The sequence below is a fragment of the Lates calcarifer genome, linkage group LG20 (assembly GCF_001640805.2).
Source record: "Lates calcarifer isolate ASB-BC8 linkage group LG20, TLL_Latcal_v3, whole genome shotgun sequence".
NCBI lineage: Eukaryota > Metazoa > Chordata > Actinopteri > Centropomidae > Lates > Lates calcarifer.
This window is the reverse complement of record NC_066852.1, coordinates 17,840,571-17,860,503: the sequence shown is the minus strand read 5'-3', so window position 1 is coordinate 17,860,503 and position 19,933 is coordinate 17,840,571. Positions and strand designations below refer to the sequence as shown.

Genomic DNA, 19,933 nt, shown 5'->3' with positions numbered 1-19,933 from the left:
ATGTTAGCATACTAAACTAAGTGAGCGTATTAGTGAGCGTAAGTATTTAGTCATTATTTGACTGGATATGTATTGGTGGCGCTAGAGGAAAAGACCTGGGCTCAAAGTCAGAGGGATTCATTTGGTTTCTGTCCCAAATTTCAGGGCAATCCATCCAATAGTTGTTGAGATATTTCAGTCTAGACCAAAGTGGTGGACTGACTGACTGACTGACATCCAGCCCTTCTGTCTAATCTGGCTCCAAATGAACATCTTCTTGACATTAACACACTCAACACATACTGTGCGCTGTCTTATATCACTCACATTTTCATTCTTAAAAAAATCACATTTTTTATAACACTTGTTATAAAGTGTATAGTGCACCTCAAGCAGACCCATCTTTGTCTGGTAATCCATAGCACAAGGACAGAGGTATAACCACAACTTTCATTTGTTTTCTTTTTATTTAAAGACTAATGCAGAGAATCAGATTCTACAGGGCCATATCATAACCAAAAGAAACAAAAGAAAACATTTACAGAAGGTTCACCATTTCATCTACATCCATCAGAACCCTTTGCCATCATCACTGAACTACTAACACATTCCTGTGTACAGTATGCGAGTATGTGTGTTTGTGTGCATTTTGAAAGTGTATGTATGTCGATGTCCATATGTATACAGTCTCACTCTAATTCCCTAGTCAACTTTTGTGCTTTAGAAAATTAGTTTATTTTTTTTACATTTCAGTGAAAATCAGAACATATTTTGCTTGATAAAAATACAAGAAAAAACTCCAGTAGGTATCTAGGAATAACCAAAGACTCAGTGTTGAAAAGCAAGTGCTGCTGAGAACTGCAATGGACCTTGCATCAAACATAATGAAACAAATGACTGATGTGCCTACAAATGTTTTATTTACATGTATGCTCTGCATATGAATGTGAAGGTAAAAGTTGGAAGCTCATGATTGCACTGTGCCTCATATTTCACATTCCCTCACCCTGGAGCATTAAGTGTAGCAAAACCAGACCTGGCTCAAAAGTATTTGTAATTGGTCTATAGCATTTTTTGAATCCTGCTTGGAGTACAAGGTAGGGGCTTATCATAGATATTCCCAGCAGAAAAGTTTACAAAACTCACTTTTCTCTCATCAAAGTCAAAACTCTCTGGCGCTCCCTGTAATATCATTGAGCTTTGGAAATTAGATAAACAAAATGATCCATTTAGCAAAATAACATTTCAGCTACCTCTATTTTTGTATTGACAAACAAGCTCAAGGAGTGAAGAGAAATATTATTAACAAGGTGATCCTGTTACAGTTTTGCTCCTGTTTTTTTGTTTCAGTTCAATCCCTTTATTGCATGTCTCTGGAGAAAAAGTGCAATCAACAATGAAAGCCATTTTCCCTCAACCACCGACAAAAAATCCAAAGCGCAAACAAAAGAGATAATCCACTGTTTTCTTGATGTCACCCTGTATAGCCATGGTTGAAAAAATAACTAATGGTTTGCACAGCTGATACAAAAGCCAAGCTTTTTTTTCTATCTTTTTTTTTAATAATAGCATGTGAATCTGAAACACAATGGTTGGGGAGAGAAGGTCAATGATGTGGTTCAAAGCTGTCCTTGCATAGCACAAAGCTGACTACATAAATGTAATGTTATTGTTCTTCTAAATGTGCAAAATGCATAACAATAGGTTGATAATACAAACAATATTCATCATCATCTTAGCTAATGTCTTCATTAATAGAATCAAATACTGTATGCATTATGTATTTTACATATGTATATATATATTTTTTTCTTCATGATAATAAACATACATACAATAGTTTAGAATTCAAATATCTTTATACAACTCTTCACCCTGAACTTTGCAGTTCCTTGACCCTCTGCTTGTAGGTTAAGTGGCTGTGAACAGTAGACTGCTTGCATATGCTTGCAAAGACGTCTGCCATTAGGGGGCGGGGGATAGGTTCAGCATTGGTCATAATGTTAATGCAAATAATAACAATAGCAACAACCACCAATGTCTTTTTTGTTTCCCTCTGGCAATAGTGTGATCTCCTCGCCTCAGCGCACAAACACACACACAGAGTTCTTACATGCCTTTTGGCCCGTTCAGTGCCCTGTAAAACATATTCAAAAGAAAGCACACCCAGAACCTATAATGCAATACAATGCCCCACTCTCCAAAAGGAAGTGTGAAGATTTTGTGAAATAAAGTTAGAGTGGGACCCAAAGGCTTCAGAACCTAAGATGGACACACAATGCAATGTAATCTTTGACCAAATCTAAATAATTTTTAGATCTCTATGTACAGCATACAGATGAAACTACAAGTAGGAGGGGTCAATGTAAAGCTACAATGGATGTCACCCCCAGACTGAGTGTCAGGTTCAGGTCCTAAGAAAAGCCCTTGCTAATTAATATTGCTACATTAACTTAATTTGAAATGGACTGTTCAGAAACCTTAACGTGCCACGTCAGAGAAGAAGCATTTCCCTAAAGTGTGTGTCTCCTCTAAGTTCAAAGAAAAAAAAAAAAGAGCAAGCAATGTCCAAGACAAAAAAACAAAAAGCATTCTTTTCACATTTGCGTTAGTTTCTGTTGGTTTTTCTCGGAAGAGGGATTGACATCATGCTACAAAAATATATTCATCTTCATCACTATCGTAGAACTACAAGACAAGTCCTCTGTGCGAAACACAGCGCCGGCTAAAGTAAGATTACAGTGCCACTTCAACTCAATGTCTCCTTCTCTCTCTCTTTGTCTCTTTCTGTCTCTGTCCCTGTCTCTCGCTGTTGCTCACCAACAAGCAGCAACAAATGAGTCCAAACGGGCATGTGATACTGAAGGCAGTGTAGCTGGTACTTTCTGAGTGTTATGTCTCAATTTTCAGCTGAAGGGAGGTGGGGACTATGGCAAACAGGGTCAGGGGACACAGTGGGATGGAAAATACAGACGCGCCATCAATCAACAAAGTAACAGCCATCACAGCTTCAACTCTGAAATTGGAAAAGGCACTTCTCCTCCTTCTCAGTGTGCCCCACCCTTCTTTACGTGATGCTAGCTGTACTTTGCTATAAATGACGTTTTTTTGTTGTTGTTTTTTTGGCAAATGAAGTCGTAAATAATCAAAAGCTCCAAAATAAAAAAATTAAAAAATAAACCAAACAAAATAAGTAAATAATGAGCATTTTAATTCTACATGTGAAATGCGCTCCAGGATTTGAGATGATTTTTACATTCTTACTCATAACTAGTCAATCTCAGTTTTACACCGTTGATGTCGTTGCTGTTGTTGCCGTCAGTGTGTCCACAAACACACGGATATTTTACTTCATTGTGAAAGCAGCTTTGAATGGAACGCTAACTTGGTGAGAAACAGTCACTTAAGCGTGAATTAGACCAGTATATTCTTTTTGTAGAAAGTATCATAAACAAAAACAAAAACAAATGAAAATAAAAAAAGTTTACTTTTCCATGTATTCAATAAACATACCCTTTAGTTACATTTTGCAAAGCTTAAACATAATATTGACATCTCTAACACTTGATAGTATTTACAATGCTGTGACAGGAAATTAATATTTTCAATGCTGAGCACAGAGATGATTGGATTTTTTGTATTTTTTCTTTTTCTTTTGATCCCTAAATAAATGGTGTGTCCACTGAGACATGTTTTATTGCTATTGCAGAAACCCTAACATATTTTGAAGAATGGCATAATTAATCTCATAAAACATCTACAGAGAATGGAAGATATTTTGACAGAGACTGAGCGTAGCATTTTGCTGCTGATATCAAATAAACTAAGCCATCAGTCGATGTTGATGTGTGTTTGAAATAACGAAACATAAATAATAAGATGCCTTGCCCATGCATATACACAAGTGCCTTTTACCGTGTCTGTGGTACCATGTTTAAATAAAATGAAAGAAAAAGAAATTTTTCAAATAAGAAAACAAACATAGAAACAAAAGCCCCTAAACAAGTTTGGGCAATGTGCAGTTGTAGAATAGCATTCTCTTGGCTATATATTTATATTAGCATTTTCTTAGTAGCATCATCCCAGACCTGAACAACACCCTTTCAAAAGTCTGTATTGTTATCGTTCTTTTTTCTCTATTTTGATTTTTTCAAAATCTTCAAAATTTAGGTAAACATAGAAGCAATGCAACAACTGGGAATTCAAACCAGCATGGACACCATGTTTGTCTGAAAATAAACACCTTTTTTTCATAGGAGGAATAAGAAAGAAAATGAAATAATTACAGATATAATTTAAAAGGAATGAAACATGGATTAGTGTGGATTTACCCCCTGCAGTTTGGGCTTCTTATTCAAGTAGGTTGCCCAGTAGACCAAGTTAAAGGTTCCAAAGAGCAGAGGGAAGGCTATTCTGGCAATCCTGTCTATCTTGCTCACACTGTTAAAGGTTTTCTTGGCCTCTGGAGGCTTGGGCTTTGGCTCCTCCTTGGGCTCAGTTGGGGGTGGTGGTGCGCTTTTGGCAATAGTGGCCAATCCAGGGTCCCTGGCAATATTGGGGGCGAAGGCTGTAGCAGTGGCAGCTGGGTAGGCTGTAGTGTTGTTCTTCTTGAGGAGGGACTCCTTCTTCTTCTTTTGCTGATTTTGTTTGTTTGGGAAAGTATTGGGAAAAAAGTAAAAAGGATAAAGAGTTCAGGTTACAGATATCATCAAAGCTTGTCATTCAGCAGCCTGGTGAAGATTCAGTTAAAATTTGGATATTAACTTGAAAAATATAAAAAAAATAGAAGCAAATAGAAGCGTTAAACTCAGCAACCTGAGAATTAATATTTGGCTCTATTTATGTATTTATTTTCAAAAACAGCTGGAGATTACAGAGCACTCTGCTGCTAACAGCAGCATAGAGACAAGTGGAGCAGAAAGCACAAGATGAACACTAAACTATTAATGTTCATGTCATGTTATTCAAATTGCATTTTCTATGAGATGAGCTGGCGATAACAACTAAATGTTGCCTGCCTGGCCTCGCTCCCTTAGTGGTTAAGTGCTAAATGTCCTGTTGCAAAGCGAATAATATTTTGAAACACAAGTCAATACATGTAGTTTTTAAATTTTACTTTCAGTGACTGGTGTCTAGTCTGACACGTCCTGGATTTGTCCTTACTCTGAGTCTTAAATGCAGACATGTTCCATATCATCACATAACAAGCCGTAGTATGTCAAGGCCTTTGTGTGTTTTTTTTCTATTTTTATATCATTGTAGGGACTCCTTAGGCATAGGTAAGTAAGTCAGTAAGTAATCATAAAAAGGGGCTTCAAATACCTTCTCTGGTACCACACTTTTCCCATCCCAGGCGTAACCCCTCTTAGTGAAGTAGTTGACTGTGGCGAACTCAATGAGGGCTGAGAAGACAAATGCATAGCAGACGGCGATGAACCAATCCATAGCTGTGGCATAGGCCACTTTAGGGAGAGAGTTCCTGGCACTGATACTGAGTGTGGTCATGGTCAGGACGGTGGTCACTCCTGCAGGGAGACACACAGACAAGATCAATGTGGAATCAGATCAGATTTCAGATCATGTAGTTGTCATTCCATTACTCAGTTGTGTACCCCAAATATATGAAGAAGAAAATATATGAAATATGGTAATACTCTGTATAAAATAAAGTCATCTGAAACCCCCTATGAAATCAATTGCTGGAGATGTCCACCCTCATGAATTGTGTGATGTGGCATGAAAGTGAATTTTCTGTTGGCATAAGCATAATGCTTAATTCTAAATATTTACTAAAAATAACCATAAAACCATCATATGGGGACATCATATTATGCATAGCGAGTTATTTTTTTATTCATAAATCACATGATGCATGCAGTCCATTCACATTAATCTATGTGAGCAGCTGATACAGACTTGCAGCTTGTGCTTTTAATAGACTCAGAAAGGTAAAGATCTCCACAGATGCAGCTGAGAGATGCAGTTGGTCTTAGAGATACTGCTGCTGATTAATGGCAGGAAAAACAGGTTTCCTCTCAAAATTTGCCCTGCACACCAATGCCCAAGCATTTACAATAAAATGATCAATGGCAAAGCATTATTTTGTCCAAAGTGCCTCTTGTAAGGAGCACATGTCAGCCCCTGGAAAAATCAAAGCGCTACACAATGACGTTAGCCGCTGAAAGCTAAGGCTGTGCACGGAGAAGGAGAGGAACTGGGTCAGAGCATATCTAACGATGCGGTGCTCATCACAGAACAGGCTACTGCAGATGTTTACACGCCAAATAACATCAGCCCAAGGAGCAAACAATCCACCAATTCAGCCTGGGCTATCATGGAGGGAGGTGAAGAACAGCTGGCTTGAACAGAAACTATAAAATATGCAGAGAGGACCCTCCCACACACATGCTGTATGTGGAGTGAGATGTTTATGTACAACCACACATGTACATGATACACCCCACATACACTTTCATGTTGAAAAGATCCACAGAAATGTTATCTCATCCACTATTTAACATCCCTTATTTTTTTTAAAAAAATGATAAGGTTGTCGGAATGATCTTTTTGGAAATTATTCCACAATTCCAAACAAACTTTTGAACTTTGAACTATGCAGTCGTCTTCTTTTGAAGTATTTAAAAAAATATATATATACCAAACTATAGAGAGTAGACAAAATAACAGGAACACATAACACAATACTGTGAAGAATGTTATTCAGTATTTGCAAAGACTGTCAGAATTGTTCATTCAACTCAGTGGTAGTTTATGAAATCATAACACTCCCTGTTTGCCAGTGTAATTTTCTTGTGTTTGCTTGACATTGTTAGGATTTTTAAGACTTTTCTTCTCTTCATAGTTTCTCAGTTTTATAATATTTGTGACTAATTTACCATCAGTTCACGCAGCGACTCTCCAGCCTTGAAAAAAGACCTCCAGTACAGCTGCTAAATGCTATTAATTGGTGCTTAATATGACTCATTTTTTGTAGCTGCCCTTGTGATTTACAGACCATTGACTAAATTATTTACAAATCTAATAAGATAGTTCACAAGTTTCATAATGACATATGTCAAAGAATGGGCATTAGCAAGAAAGAATGCTTACCACATGTTGGCCCTGTTATGTTTGCTCAGCAAAATCACCAATAGTTTTTTTTGTTTGTTTTTGTAACTATTAAGTCTAATCAACTGTTTTCTCTGAAAGCCTATAAGAAAAAAGCTGAAAAGATAGTGGTTGCGTCAAATACATCATAATGTATAGTGTTCCTTTTATTGTGTCCACCACCTCCGAGCTGCAAAAGCAGCTGATACTAAGCCATTGCATGTGTCCTAAAATGCTACTGTTTCCCTTTAGAATTATGAATTCTTCTTCTTCCTTCTCAGTTCTGACGAAGTGTTAAGTGATGAATCACAGGCTCCTCATCCTCCCACTCCCTTTTCACATGGTTTTGGCATTGCTGACTCTAGTGCTGTGACATGAAGCATAAAGGATGATTATTATGTTCTCATTAGTCAGAGCCAAATAAATGATTGGTCATTAAGTATAACCGAACAAGGCACCTCTAATGGATTTACTGGATCTGCATAGTAGGTACACAGGGTGTGTGGTCATACATTTCTGGTGTTCATTATGCCTCCAAGGGAATAACAAATAAGTAGGTCAAAGTTATTTATCCTGAAACAATTTATTGTTGAAATTTGCATTGGATGTTCTTTTATAAAATGTCCCAGATAGTTAGTTTAATTGGATTTATAAAAGGACATACAGGAATAATCAAGAGTAACACCTGCCTCTACAGCACACATGGTATGATTGCACTTGGCACAAGCACAACTTGAACAAACGAAAAACAGCTTCACGTGAAAGTGTCATTATTCAATTCCAATTTGATGCAGGACACAGCACAGCCACCTGCATATGTGATGTACACAGATGGAGAGGGAAAACATGTAGAATAAAGGTGACCGCAGCTAAATTCAGACACTGAGATGTAAAGCATGAAAGCCATTTTTTCTTGCTAAAGTGTATTAATACTGTTGTGTGATGTCTTAAAATCCACACATGACCATGTTCTGCACCTCATCCGCTGCTAAGTAGGGCATTGAATGGTTTGTTGATGCATTGTTATGGGAATGCATGGCAGCAGGAGATATGGAAATATCAAATGATCCTTAGTCATGCATTCATACCAGATTTTCAAACCCTTCCATCTCAACTCAGAGTTATGTTCATATTCAGCTGATTTGTACTAGCTAAATAATGCTTTCCAGAAATGTACATTACTTTTTTAAAGAAAAAAAACACACACATCCTACACACACACACACACACACACACACACACACAAAGTGAAGACTGAAATTGTTCTAATACAGAATACTATTCACATTTTGATATTGTTCTGATCAATTGTGTTCTCTACAATATCTGAGTCAAGTGAACAGCTGATATCGTGTAAGTCGGAGAGCAGTGCCTTTAGATTTCCAGTGTAGCATTAACATCAAGGTGTCACTGCTCATGAAATGGGTGCCAGGACATTCTCCATTGGAGAACAGCCAGTGTAAAAGTGTTTTTTGCCAGCAATCGTGAGTGCTTATGGCCTCAGCGGGTGCTGGAGCACGAAAGAGCGACACCTCAAATTCATTGTGTCTGTGCTCAGAGCTACAGAGGTAAGATGGGGGGAAGGAAGATGAATGAGCATTCAAAGGGACAGCTGTTATAGGGAACAACTAGATAACCTAAATACATGTGTGTGTGCTGAGGGGTGCAGGTGAAGGCCTATATATGTATATTTGGAGGTAGGGGGGGCACTAGTGGGAAGGGATGAAAAAAGGTAAAGGAATGTGGATGGAAAGATGGTTGGTAACAGAGTGGTGTCAATCTGTCAGGTATTTTGTTTGCCAGTAAATCAGTTAATTTTGTGGGGGAGGATGAAGGCAGCACCACTGGGTATTACACAAGTCCTCACAAAAGCACCCCAGTGCTTGGAATCATATATACTTTACTGTGTTTGACAAGCTCTGTTGTCATGGAAACAAGTCTTCCAACTCCTCCAACGTCTTAATACCACAAGAGAAAAAGGAAAAAAAATGTTTTTCATAGAATTTCTCTTAGTATTGGTTTGCTTTGTTGTGTGCGCACACTAATGTGTTTGAGGGTTGTGTGTGTGTGTCTTTGTTTACAGTCTTCTGGATGTATGTGTGTAAGGGTGTTTGTTTGTTTGTGCTAATAAGGTGGACAGCCAGGTGTGCATTTCCCACTTCCACAAGGAACGATTCCCCTTTGTGTCTGTTTAGTGACAAGCCTACTTAGGAATCATTTAGAACACTAGCAAGTTGATTCATTAGAACATGACTCCAGAGCTGGTTTTAAATGACTCCATTTGACATGTTGTAACTAATAGACTTGAGGCTTTGAAGGCTGTTAATGAACAAAGTCACTGATCTGGAAAGTTCTAACTGGATTAATAGTGGGGTAACTCAATTCTGGAGAGTCCCTTCCACTCAATTTAGCTCAGTGTGCACAAGCACTGACACTTGATTTATATGATACATATCTTCTAACAAGGTTTTTGCCTCTGTTTGCAGACTCACTTTCAAATACACACATACAGCATAATGGGGGAAAAAAAACGTTGAGATACTGAGAAAGATGGTGCAAGAAAGCAAATCTGGGGAAACTTAAGTTAGAAATTTAAAGTGATGAATGACAAGGTGAGGCAAACAGTTTCAAGGTGGAGTGGCCATCACTGCTGCCTCAGGCAAAGAGAAGTTTGATATGACTGCATGTAGGCAAACAGTCTAAATGTGCATTTTTGGAGAATGTAGGACAGAAAATGTCCACTTGGTTAATAGGTTCCTGACATCATAAGGTAAAGTTTATAGAATTTTGATTTAATGTCTAGGATATCTAGGATATTATCTAGGATAATCTGCCTGACAGACTTTTAGTGCTCAACTTTATCTATGAGACTGCAGATTAGAAAATAAATTGCCGCAGACATAGCTGAAAATAAATTAATAGGCCCTTTGAGCTCAAATTTGTTTGTCCTTTAAGGTCAAACTATTTTTCAGCATAAGGTGCAAAGTCATTGTTTATTGTTTTTAATATCACTGATCTCTCTGATGATGTATTGTTTGCTGTGTTGGTTCCAATTTAAGCACTTGATTGACAGTCCCTCAATGACAGGCTCAAGCTAATCTGACCAATCTGGAGCCAGTGAGTGAAATGTACTGCTCAGCTACTGCATCACAGCCAAATCTTTGTGGGGGAGAGTGAGCCTACAGGAAAATGGCTGTGCTCTCTTTCTCTCTCTCTCTCTCTCTCTTTCTCTCCCTCTCTCTCTCCCTCTCCCTCCCTCTACTCTCATGCTCCATGGTTCCAGACAGAAATTTGCCTCTGACGATGTTTTGACTGAGTAGGCAACCAATCAAACATGACAATCAAAATGTGGGACGAGGTCAAAAGTACATTGTGGAGTGGGATGCCTGCTCACTCAAAGAGTGCAGTCCTTTATGCGTGACCCTGTATCCAGGCTGCCTGTTAAAGAAGGCCTTGCAATAAAGTCGCTGTCAATGAATTGTTTTTACAAACTTAAGTGGCACGCATCTCTTCACCTGAACAAAGACAGCGCAGACAATACTTGCCACACATTTGCACAGATGCAAATGCTGTGCTTCAGCCTTTAGGAAAGCTTTTAAAAGACACATAAAATACCTCTAGTGAGACTCCTTTTCCCTTGCGCATCAATTATATCTCCAAATGTGAGTACTGTGAATTATAAAATAAGTTTTGACACGCTTTTACTGCACAGAAGCTGTAGGGAGGACGTGGGGGTGCTAGATTGGGCATACAAACGCAAGACTTGACGTCAGGGACAAACACTTTTTGAACGTTAGTGAACGTTATTGAATAAGAGATATTGAAAAATTGAATGTCAATGTGTACTATCTTGAGCACAGTGCTACTTCTCTTAGATTCGTTTTAGATTTGTGCTTTTATAGGAACATCTAGATGATCTGTTGGATCCTATACTAATTAATTAGTGAGGATATCAGTGCTGTATCTCATAAATACTGTTGATGAATGAGAATGATTGTTGTGTAGGGATTTGTCAAACAACTTTATATTTTCCCTCAACCAGTCCCAGGAGTCAAGCTGTCTTTGCTGGATGTCTGTCAACAACTCCGCTGTGCTGTGGCTACTCATTTATTCATGCCTTATCAATAACTGAAGCCTCAGGGGGTGGAGAGGGGAAGGGGAGCCTGACTCAGAAGCACATTACCTTCAGCATCACTACGTCACCTTTGATTTACATAAATGAAAAAATAAATTGACACGTTGATTGGCGGGTGAATTAAATGACTGTGCCAGCACCACAGCTGTGAGATTTTCGCCACCACACAAACACACATACACACATGCACACACACACATACAGTACATAGCAGCAGTGCGTACAGTGTTGTCAGCTAGTAATCACGAATTTATCAGCACCCACTGGCACACAACCAGCATGTGTACATATAGCAAACAAACGCATGCTTTGACTCATACTCAGGCTCACATAACCAAACTCCAGTGCACACGCACACACACACACACACACACACACACAAGGTGTTATTCTTTAATGAGCAGATACATTAAACAGCTTCATGGGAGAACCAATAAATACCCAGCCAATTGCTCTTAGAGAGGAGAGAAGGGAGCAAGCTAATTTTCTGAGCACCGCTGTCCCTGACAGCTTAGAGACAGAGAGAGAGGGGGGAGGGATAGATGGGGGGATGGAAGGGAAGTAAGAGAGAGCACCATATCAGCACCATCAATGGCTGGGCTGTTTCCTTTTGGTTTTCTTTTCGGCTACAAATAAATACATTGCTAACAGTTTTCCACTACACCGAACTATCTATAAACTAATCAGCCTCTTAATCGGCACAATGATAAATAAGATAACTCTACCCACTGCTGTGTTTTTAAATTGCCTATTCATCTACAGGGCAGGCTTTAGGAAAAAGATTTAGTGCACAGGCTGTGCTTCATAGTCACATAATGTAATTTAAACAGTGCTGTGTTTGTTCATGTTAATGGGGTTTCTGTGTCAGCTTTGGACATCTGTGTAGGAAACATAAACCTGATCACATCTGTAGTAAGGGAACACACATAGTGTTACAGTGGCTGTTTGCCTGTTCTTAGTATCGGTGCACTGTTTGATATATTTTGATTCTGTTCTGAAAAGAAAACAGGGAGAAACCAAGCTGTGAATAGGTGTGTTAGTGGTTCCTCTCACAGTAAATATAATATTATCAATTATCAGTTCTAATATATATATTTTTTTATTTTGTATTTTGCATTTCTGGGATGGGTAACATTGTTGGCTTCATCTACGTATCTGTTAAAATAATGCCTTTTTGTCATTCAGACACAGGTGTTTTATATGTAACTGTTTCTGATGGCTTCATTTCAGGCATGGTAGGACATTTATGGACAGTGCTTGCACATAAGAAGCGAAGAACCACTGGAGAACAGTAGTGAATTGAAAAGTTATGATATGAAGGAAAAATAATGTTTTGGTTTTTTTTTTTGTTCTTTCATAGGCTGCATCAGTGATGGATTTTCAAACTTTTGAACCTTTGAAGATTTAATTACTGACCAGCGTGGGCATAAGTGATGCCTCTTCCTGCTTCACACAGTAAATCCTTATAGTAAAAATGGCTCATTAATTTTCAGCATTTATTAAAGGATTCTGCTGCTTACCTTATAATGTCTGAAAAAGCACACACATTGAACGATAAGATGTTAAGTAAGGACTCTTGTTTGATTCCTATTTGTTCACAAGCATGCAAAGAATTTATGCTGAATATTCATTCATCAATGCAGATGACATTATCATTTTTGTTTTTATGGTTTATAAAATTATTAAATTATTATTTTCTTTTCCATAATAATTAAGTGATAAAATTTATCACCATACATTTTATAAAGTGGAGCAATATGTGCATTCATTTATTCTTTATTTTTGTGCATTTAACCTTGTTTTACAGTACCCTTACATTAATGTGGCTGCCATCATTTTAGACTTGTGCTGTATTGGAAATGTTACCGAGTCAGACATTATTCAGACACGAGGCACACTGTAAAACTGCAGTTCTCATTATATATATGATGAGGAGCATTTTTGAAAGGGACCTGAAACTACAGCACGTCAAGTGTTATTTGTGTTTATCAACGTTCTGAAACTGCTCCTGACAACCCATCAGCTGCCTGCTTCAAAAAATCTGACATCTGTCTGCCTCACATCATAGTCCCTGAATGTTCAAAGCACCATTTACAAGTGCACCTAACAAAATAATCAGGAAATACAGCATGTAAAGTCGCTCCAAGACATATGGAACCAGAGGTGCTGAGACACAGTACACAGTAAACATTACAAGCACTGAGACCATTGCAGACATTAACCTGTATCTACCACAACTATGCAAAACATTATTTGAATGTTGCTGCATATCACCTGGTAGCTTATTATTTAGGTTGTGTTTTCCATATGATTCATCAAGATAAATACATACATCATAAGGACAATATAAGAGTTTCTGTAACAAGACAGCTTAGTGCACTATTCATCCTAATAGTACTAGACACATGTAGTGTGGGTTGATATACCACATAAATCTTTGACTTAGATGATAGCCAAAGGATTAAGATGGCAATGAAAGCTCCTGATTGTCTACTATGTCTTTTTTAATGATTCATTTACAGCGGTATTGACATTGTAACCTCTTTGAAGAGCAGCCTCATTCATCTGCTGTCTCAGATGATGCATATTAATCACATGAATGACCTACCTAGTATACTGAGAAATTGTTGCTGTGTTGTACTGCGCCTTTATGAGAATGTCCATGTGTTTATTCATCTATATGTGTGTGTGTGTGTGTATGCGCGTGCATGTAATCTCATGAAGCAGAACCAGCAATGATGGCATGAGGGACACACACATGCCCTAGATAGTTGTTTGAACCTAATCTAGGCCATCCTCATTTCCCCTCGACACGTGACAAGCGCCGCAGGTAGCAAGCTGTGGTACACACACAAATACGCACACACACACACACACACACAAAGACACTCACAACTCACATAAACCGACACCAAAACATTGCAGGAAGAGTAGAAAAACCTGCTGGAGACTGCAGAGCTGCAAAATCTGGTGCCTGTATAATGTTTCTGGGAAAGCTCTTTAAGTTGTGAGCCAGGGGGAGACACAGACATCCATGAGAGAAGAGAGAGATAGTGATAGATACAAAGATAGGTAGAAACACAGAGAGAGAGAGAGAGAGAGAGAGAGAGAGAGAGAGAGAGAGAGAGAGAAAGAGAGAGGAAAAAGAGTGTAGGGTGAGGTAACTCAAGGACATTCTGCCTGCTGTTGTGCTTTGCTGCTACAGAGCATGCTGCAGACTAGCAAAAGCTTTCCTTTTGGGCGGTATTATGTAAGACCTCAGTGTGACAGACAGACAGATACACACCAGATACACTCTCACACAGTCACATACACACACGCACGTACACATGCCCAGACACATGCACCCGACACACACAGGCCAATCTGTGCACACGCACATGTACATAGACACACAATGACATCAGACACAGGCAGGGAACAAACACACACTTGAAGACACACATTCAGAGCAAATCTAAATTCACACTGAGCCTTGTGCTTGAAATTCTACTGCAGCCAGCCACAACTGATTAAAGCTCTTATTCACCTCATTGGTGCAGAGACAGAACAGAACAGAGTAGAATGAAAAACATTGTACAATAAAGTATGGACAAAACATGCAAATGTCCAATCAGTCTTTTTTTACCACTTTGAAAGAATAATTTCAACATTTTCACAATATGCTTATTAGAGAGATTGATTCCCCTCAGTCGTCACTATGAGGTTGCCAGGCAACCAGCAGTGGCAAATTTATCAAGAAAATGTTTACAGCATTTTTTCTTTCGTTTGTGTACAGATCAAATAAATTAGATATAGCATGTTAATTAATTGATTAAATACAGATGTTGGTATTTTTTAACTTTGATCAGAGCTAGGCTAGCTGTTTCCCCCTGTTTCTAGTCCATAATGCTCTGCTAGGGTAGTCAACTCCAGGCTCCTGCTCATTCAATATAACTCTCATCTAAGAAGCAAATGCAAGTCTTTCCTAGAATGTTGAACTATTCCTTGAAATTAATGTTTTGTTTTGCATCTGAGAATCTTTCAGCATAAGCAACTAAAGCTGCACTCCAGGGTCATTACTCTGCGTGTGGAGAAGCTGTGTGGCTCACAGTCACTCCTACTTAATCCAAAGCGTCGGGTCAGACTTATTTCATTTAGAAATCCAATCAGAAGGTTACAGCCATTTATCTTTGGATCAAAAATCAAAATGCACTCTGACGGCACCATTTCCTAACTATTTGTAATGTCTCTGTGTGAATATATAATGATCTATTCTGCAGGTAAAATAAATTGCTGTGTAATACAACCTCATTGCATGTTAATCAGTGAACATTACATAATGAAGGGTTAAACAGCTTTTTAATCATAATCACATCATACTTCTTATTCCAAAATGATCAAGATAAATAGATTTTATATTATATACCTCAACATTTTTTGTCATTTTATTGTATCCAAATAGACCAGTATGATTAATGTCCTGCTCAAATTCACTACAGTTTTGAGTGAAGGTCTACTGTCTCATCATGATACACTTAGATGGCAGTTTATTATGCACACCTAACTAAAACTTATGCATTATAATACAACAATCCTGCAATAATTCCTAACTTCAGGGAGACTATAATGCTCAGTATTTTGTTGAAACTGTTCCAGATTCAACAGTATGATCATTCTGGAGTTTTGTGATGCTGTTGAGTTATATTACAGTGTACCTACAGGTGTTTCTATTATTTTTTCCGCCCCATTTATATCACATAATAGAAGCACAGGCTACATAACAGAAACACTTCTCTGTATAATGCAGCACAGTTCAACAACAGCACAAACTGTATCCTCTAAATTGGACAAACTGCCAATTTAAAGTATATTCCACAATGTTTTTCCAAGAGCAGATCTGAAACCTTCTAGTGATGGGCTCATTTCTGTAGCTGTTTAGAAGAGACAAGAGCGGAAGACTCACCAAAGACAGTCCTGGCAGGGACGGACTCTCTGTTGAGCCAGAAAGACACTTGAGAGAGGATGACAGTCATGATGCAGGGTAGATATGTCTGGATCACAAAGTAACCAATTTTCCTCTTCAGGTGGAAGTGGGTTGTCATCACAACATACTCTCCTGTGGTCAGCAGACAAGTCAGAAAGTCAGAGAGGATGCACAGATACCTTTATACCTTTAAGATATACATTTAGAACATCTTTTGTACCTGTCCCTGTAGTGTAAAGTGTTTTTTCTAAATGGTTTGTTGTGTTTTGGCCTTCAGTTTTATTGTAGTTGAATTTTATTGGCACAGTTATGGGTGTCATTTGTCAACAAACTCAATACCCAGGCATGATCCATTTCATCAATGCATTCAGGCCCAGTCGCAGACAGAATGCGACAGTGGCAGAAACAGCACCGGGGTTTAATCTAGTTACAACAATATGTTGATGTTGAGCTTTTCCAGAGACATAAAGAACTGGACCAAATAAAAATAGAGCAATAGAGTGATGTATTAATGTATCAACATAGCTTATTCAATCAAGCTCGGTAGATGCAGTGTCGCGGGAGCTTGTTGCTAATAAAGCAACGCGTGACTTGGGGGATAGGGCCGTCTTGAGCGTTACTTTCTGCCTGCAGCTAGCATCACTGCAAACAGGTCACCCATTTTATGCTGTCACTAATTTTTGCCAGTATCAATGGACCAAAAAGAGGTGGTGGAAAAAAAGATGTGATGGCCAGTAGGGAAATTATGAATCTGGGACATAGCCTGTCATTTGTAAAGCAACAAACCCATGTCACTGATGATGCAGATGAACTGATGCAGTTGACAAAATTTGCAGTTTCAGGCCATCAGTTGCAGTGATGTGCCAGACTGAGGATTTTTCAGGGAATGGAAAGGACTAATGTAACTGCTTATGTCCTTAGCTTAAATCTTTCTTAGCTGTCTTAATTAGGTTATGCAGTGTGAACATTATAAATGTAAAATTGTTGAGTTCAAAATTCGAAACTCCCCCTCAAAACATTTATTGATTTCACAGTGATCTGTATGATTAAGAGCGCATAGTAACCAAACTGAAAACCTACCTGTGCTGGACTGCACCACACCAGAATCCACACTCTGTCCCATCAGATCATACTGGTTTAACCTGGACCCATCCTCTGCTACCACCACAGACTGGGCAGCCCCTCTGGTCCACACATACACCACCTCTGCTCGAGTGTAGGCATCTGGCAAGGACAAACAGAGTGAAAAGTTATAAATTATTTTGCTGCTGGTTGTCTGCCGTCACGTGTTGCCTTGCAGGTTGTATTTTTGGAGCTGCTAGGGATGCCAGGTTTTAAAAAAATGCAAATCTGAAATTAGGTCTCCCACTAAACACCTCTAGTTTTGTCTTACCTCATCTTGTCTTCTCTCATCTCGTCTACTCTGCTCTCATTCCAGTTCTACCTGTCTTGTCTCATTAGCTATTTAAGCATATTATCCCTTTTTTCACCTCGTTAGGGAGCCTGCTCGACTCATCTCCTCTGTTTTGTTTCAATTTTTTTTTCTTCGTCACATCATGTCATCCCTCGACTTGTAAGAAAACAAACAAACAACATCCCAACAGGACAACATGACCTTAAAACAGCCAAGTCAGTCTTTCCTTCCCTCCGGCCACCCAACCTGTCAAAGCTGCAGTGTGGCTCAACCACTGCAGAGGAAAGGATGGCTCGACTGCAGACTGCAGCATAGGAAGAGAGCTCATCACTGAAATATTTAGGGAGTGAGTTCAATTTAAGGGGGGGATAGGGTGGGGGTGTTGAGGCTCAGTCCTCTCACTCACGCTGTGCAGCTGTCTGAAGAATGGCACACAGACACTGTGACGCTCACTTCTCTGTTTCACATTTGCTGTATTTTTGCTCTCGCTTTCTCGGCCCCCCTCCCTTATTCTTTTCTGCCCTCTAGTTTCTCTCTCATTCTCTATTCTTGTCTCCACCCTCCATCATTCTATCTCTTGTTATTTCTTCTTGAGGATGATGCAGGGTAGGGGTAGCTGTCAGCGGTGAGCAGCTGGTGTGATGCTCTGGAAATATTACAGAGAGTGCTGCCTTAGATAAACACAGGTCTGTGTGCTGCACGCCTGCCAGGGTCTTGCAGGGTCTTGCAGGGCCTGGCAGGGTTGAATGGGGGGCGACCGGAGGGGCACTGGAGGACAGTTCCTCCGGGAGAACAGCTGTTACCACACTGTCATCCCTTATCAGGGACTGGTGCTGGGGTCGTGCTTCCAGTTGGATGAGGTAGTGACAGCGTGTCAGAGAGGCATGTGTGTTTGTGTGTGTGTCTCTGTGTGGTGCATTCATGAACATTTACATGCATTTATGTAGGGTGTATGAGCTCAGAGACCACTTACAACTGCCAAACTTCAGTGGACAAGCATGGGCATCCATAGGGAAGTCTTCCAGGTGCATGGGGCATTCTGCTCTTACTGTAAGCCTAGAGAGATTCACACAGACAGTTAATTAGCAGCAAGGAATATATAGAAAAGTAGAGCAAGTGGCAAAGCCGAGAAGAAAGAAAGCATAGTGACAGTACTCATGAAGGGGTGAGGGGGAGGACTGGAAAAACTGAGGCACAAGAATGGTCAGTGCAGTGAGGCACCAGGAGCATGTGATGTACTATTTTCCCCAGTCTCTCAGCACCAAATACTGTCAAACTGCAGCTACTTTTCTCCAAACCGACAGAAATGCTCCAGTTCCCTGAGCTGTTGGTTTCTATTTCCTGACAGCTTGGAGAAAAACGGCATGTCAGGCCACCCGTGACACACTAATCTCCCATCCATCCCTCATCTCGCTCATCTGTGACAGCAATATGGGCTCCGCCTCTTCCCCTCCCTCCCCCTGCAAGTAAACATGTTAAAACAAATGTTTTACAATCCTAGCCTTAGACATCTTACATTGGCATCGGTCTATGGTGTGTATCAAGGTTTACACTTGGTACAGACCGTGGTTATCTCATGCCTCCACTACTGCAATGCCCTTCTAGTAGCTCCTCCAGCATTCACAATGAAACCTTTACAGATGGGCCAGAATTTGGCAGCACATCTGGTTCTCGATCAACCTAAAAGGGCACGTTGCTCATTGACCTCCATTGGCTACCCATGACCGTCCAAATCAAATCCAAGTCACTAATACTTGCCCACAGATCGACTTTGGGTGCTTGAACTCAATCATACAAGCTTATGCTCCTACATTCCTCCAAGAAATGCCGTCTGGCATTGCCATCCCTACACACAAGGCAATCTCAGTCCAGACTGCTCTTGTTTGTGGTTCCTTGGTGGTGGAATTAGCTACCTAATGCTATCAGAGCAGGGGTGTCCTTCTCTATCTTCAAAAATCTCCTGATCACTCTAACATGCCTGACTTACACTTACTTTGCACCTCTTTACCTGATCCCTGTGCACTTTGCCTTATTGAACAGATTTAATACTCAGTGCTTACTCCAAGGCCTTCCTCTGTACTGAAGCTCAAGTGCTGATCTTCACTTGTAGGTTGCTTTGGATAAAAATGTCTGCCAAATGAGTAAATGTAAATGTAAACGCTGTACTGTCTGCAAGGGTTTTATTTACCTGCCCTCTGCTGAAGGCCTCTGAGGTGCTGTGCATGGCTCTAAACTCAGCTCAGCTAGTCGTGCACCTTATCTTCCCGCTTGCAACTGTCAGGTAGTGTCCCCAGTGTGATTAATCATGACAGGATAAAACAATTTTATTTTT

General features: G+C 39.6%; 1 protein-coding gene across 5 annotated transcripts in view; it reads right to left on the bottom strand.

Moving 5' to 3' along the window:
- Positions 1-427: 427 nt before the first annotated feature.
- Positions 428-19,933, bottom strand: part of gabra1 (gamma-aminobutyric acid type A receptor subunit alpha1) — a 30,361-nt gene continuing 10,855 nt past the window's right edge. For all 5 annotated transcript variants that reach the window (XM_018691452.2, XM_018691449.2, XM_018691451.2 and 2 more), the window contains exons 6-10: positions 18,575-18,657; positions 17,268-17,411; positions 16,167-16,319; positions 5,302-5,504; positions 428-4,616 (exon numbers count right to left, since the gene is read on the bottom strand). In XM_018691452.2, the coding sequence (XP_018546968.1) occupies positions 4,296-4,616; positions 5,302-5,504; positions 16,167-16,319; positions 17,268-17,411; positions 18,575-18,657 (904 nt within the window). In that variant the 3' untranslated portion in view covers positions 428-4,295. The remainder of the gene's footprint in view (positions 4,617-5,301; positions 5,505-16,166; positions 16,320-17,267; positions 17,412-18,574; positions 18,658-19,933) is intronic.